A 2,609-nucleotide genomic window follows, 5' to 3' on the forward strand; every position below is an offset into this window, starting at 1 on the left:
GAGACAACAGGGTTAGAAACTAGATATATTATTGTGATGGCATGTATGACCCCCACATACATGGGGGTCCGGGGGGGGGCTCATTGGTGAGCCTGATGGATGGACCTTCATCAGAGTTAAAAAAAAAAAAAGTAAAATAAAATAAAATCTGAAACTTTTAAATATGGGGTCTATTGTAAGAACCACGGATACAGACGACCAGAATCATGGGRAAAAAAGACACAGTACAAAATACAACTTGACACCCATTTTGCATATGTGTGTGTGTGTGTGCGTGTGTGGGGGGGGGGTTTAAAATAAAGGTTTTCAAAAACAAAATTAGGAGAAACAAACGAGATGAAAAGAGGAACAAAAAGGAGGGAAGAAGTGAAAAAAGATTGAGACGTGAAAAAAACGAAGCATAAACTGAAATAAAAACAGTTACAGTCAGAGAGCAGTGCACAGAGAAGGAAAATAATTTAGATTTAAAAATGTAAGAAACATATTATAGAGTAAATAAATCTAGTTTTATGTTTGTTTTTGAATCTGTCGGATCAGACGAGCCCTGCAGTCTCAGGATGTTCTCATGGAGCAGATGTGGAGCAGCAGTCCTCAGTGACACAGTGCACATCTGTCCGTCTCCTTCCTCTGCCAGGAGCTGTGTGTGTGTGTGTGTGTGTGTGTGGTGGGGGTGCCAACAGCTCCATGTTAAACTCAGACACGAACGACAGACGAGGCTGACAAGACCTCCGCTTTAAGGAGACACACGTCTGTAATCAGGGCAGTGATACGTGAGGAGACCTCAGATCCTCAGGAAACTGAAACCTGACGGATCAAATCCGTCCAGTTTATCCTCTGGAGGGAAAACAAGTCTTAACCTGACAGGAGCGTGGCTGTGGTAAACAGGAAGTAGTAAACAGGAAGTAAACTCACAGGGACACATTTCTGGAGAATGGAGAGAAGTTATCAGGAAGTTGCTGCTATGCTCTAGGCGACCGCCTAGTTTGCCTATGCCAAGAGCCGGCTCTGAACTCAGCTGATCACTGTGTGTGTGTGTGTGTGTGTGTGTGTGTGTGTGTGTGTGTGTGTGTCAGGTGAGCAGAAAGCAGGCAGCACGTACCGTAAGACATGGGGACGTCCAGGTCCCCCTGCCAGGACATCTGTCCCGACTCGTCGATGGACTGCTGCGCTGTAGAAACACAAGAAGCCTGGTGTTTAGGCCCGGCTCCCAGCCCGCCTCTCATTCATTCAGAGGGACGAACAAAAGCAGAGCCGTGTACGAGTGCAGCGTGCTGCCTTCACACCAGCTGCCTACAGAGTGTGGAAGTGTTACTTTGTCTTTACACGTGTGGATTTGATCAGGGAGGAAAAAAAACTTTGCAAGATGTCACTTCAAGCCACWCGGAGTTGTGATGTCCAACTTCCACTGAGCTGAAACAAAAGTCACATTCTTCAACCGCTTTCTTTCTTTTCTTTTTTTTTATCAGCACAGTCCTGAGCTCAGTCATTTGGCAGGAAGAGGACGACAGCACGACACGGTGGCTGTGAGTGAAGTCATCATTAATCTGCACTGCAGAGAGAGGAAAAAAAAACACACTATACCTTTCAAGTGGCCGCGTCCGAGCGTGACGAAGCCCGAGGAGATGAAGTTGTGYATGTCCGCACCGCCGACACGCAGGTTCTCGTGTCCGTAATGACCTGGAGGGAAACAAGTCATGCTACACTTAATATTTCATTTATTTGTGTCGCAGCTGTTTAAACAAATGTTACAAAGTGCTTTTCATTCAGAAATCAGTTAAAATATCATAAAACACAATCTGAAACACAAAATTTAAACAAAAAAATAAATGTTAAAACCCTTATAGAAGTAACTTTAAGTAATGATTTGAAAGAAAACAATGAGGTGGCCTGTTTCATATTTAGCAGGTGTAGCCTCAGACTGTCTGGTCCATATTTACATGATGACATCACACAGTTGTTGCAGATTTGTCAGCTGCACATCCATGATGTGAATCTCCTGTTCCACCACATCCCAAAGGTCTACTGGAYTGAGATCTGGTGACTGTGGAGCCATTCCAGTACAGTGAACACATTGTCATGTTCAAGAAACCAGATGATTCACGCTTTATGACATGTAGCGTTATCCTGCTGGAAGTAGCCATCAGAAGATGGTACACTGTGGTCAAAGGGATGGACATGGTCAGAAGATGGTACACTGTGGTCAAAGGGATGGACATGGTCAGAAGATGGTACACTGTGGTCATAAAGGGATGGACATGGTCAGAAGATGGTACACTGGTCGTAAAGGGGTGGGCATGGTCAGAAGAAGGTGCACTGTGGTCATTAAGTGATGGACATGGTCAGAAGATGGTACACTGTGGTCATAAAGGGATGGACATGGTCAGAAGATGGTACACTGTGGTCATGTAGGTATGGACATGGTCAGATGATGGTACACTGTGGTCAAAGGGATGGACATGGTCTGAAGATGGTACACTATGGTCATAAAGGGATGGACATGGTCAGAAGATGGTACACTGTGGTCAAAGGGATGGACATGGTCAGAAGATGGTACACTGTGGTCATAAAGGGATGGACATGGTCAGAAGATGGTACACTGGTCGTAAAGT

General features: G+C 45.0%; 1 protein-coding gene across 2 annotated transcripts in view; it reads right to left on the minus strand.

Moving 5' to 3' along the window:
• Positions 1–2,609, minus strand: part of shisa6 (shisa family member 6) — a 78,268-nt gene that overhangs the window by 65,581 nt on the left and 10,078 nt on the right. For both annotated transcript variants that reach the window (XM_014025727.1, XM_014025726.1), the window contains exons 4-5: positions 1,582–1,677; positions 1,100–1,168 (exon numbers count right to left, since the gene is read on the minus strand). In XM_014025727.1, the coding sequence (XP_013881181.1) occupies positions 1,100–1,168; positions 1,582–1,677 (165 nt within the window). The remainder of the gene's footprint in view (positions 1–1,099; positions 1,169–1,581; positions 1,678–2,609) is intronic.

The sequence above is a fragment of the Austrofundulus limnaeus genome, unplaced genomic scaffold, assembly GCF_001266775.1.
Source record: "Austrofundulus limnaeus strain Quisiro unplaced genomic scaffold, Austrofundulus_limnaeus-1.0 Scaffold495, whole genome shotgun sequence".
In the NCBI taxonomy this organism is placed as follows: domain Eukaryota; kingdom Metazoa; phylum Chordata; class Actinopteri; order Cyprinodontiformes; family Rivulidae; genus Austrofundulus; species Austrofundulus limnaeus.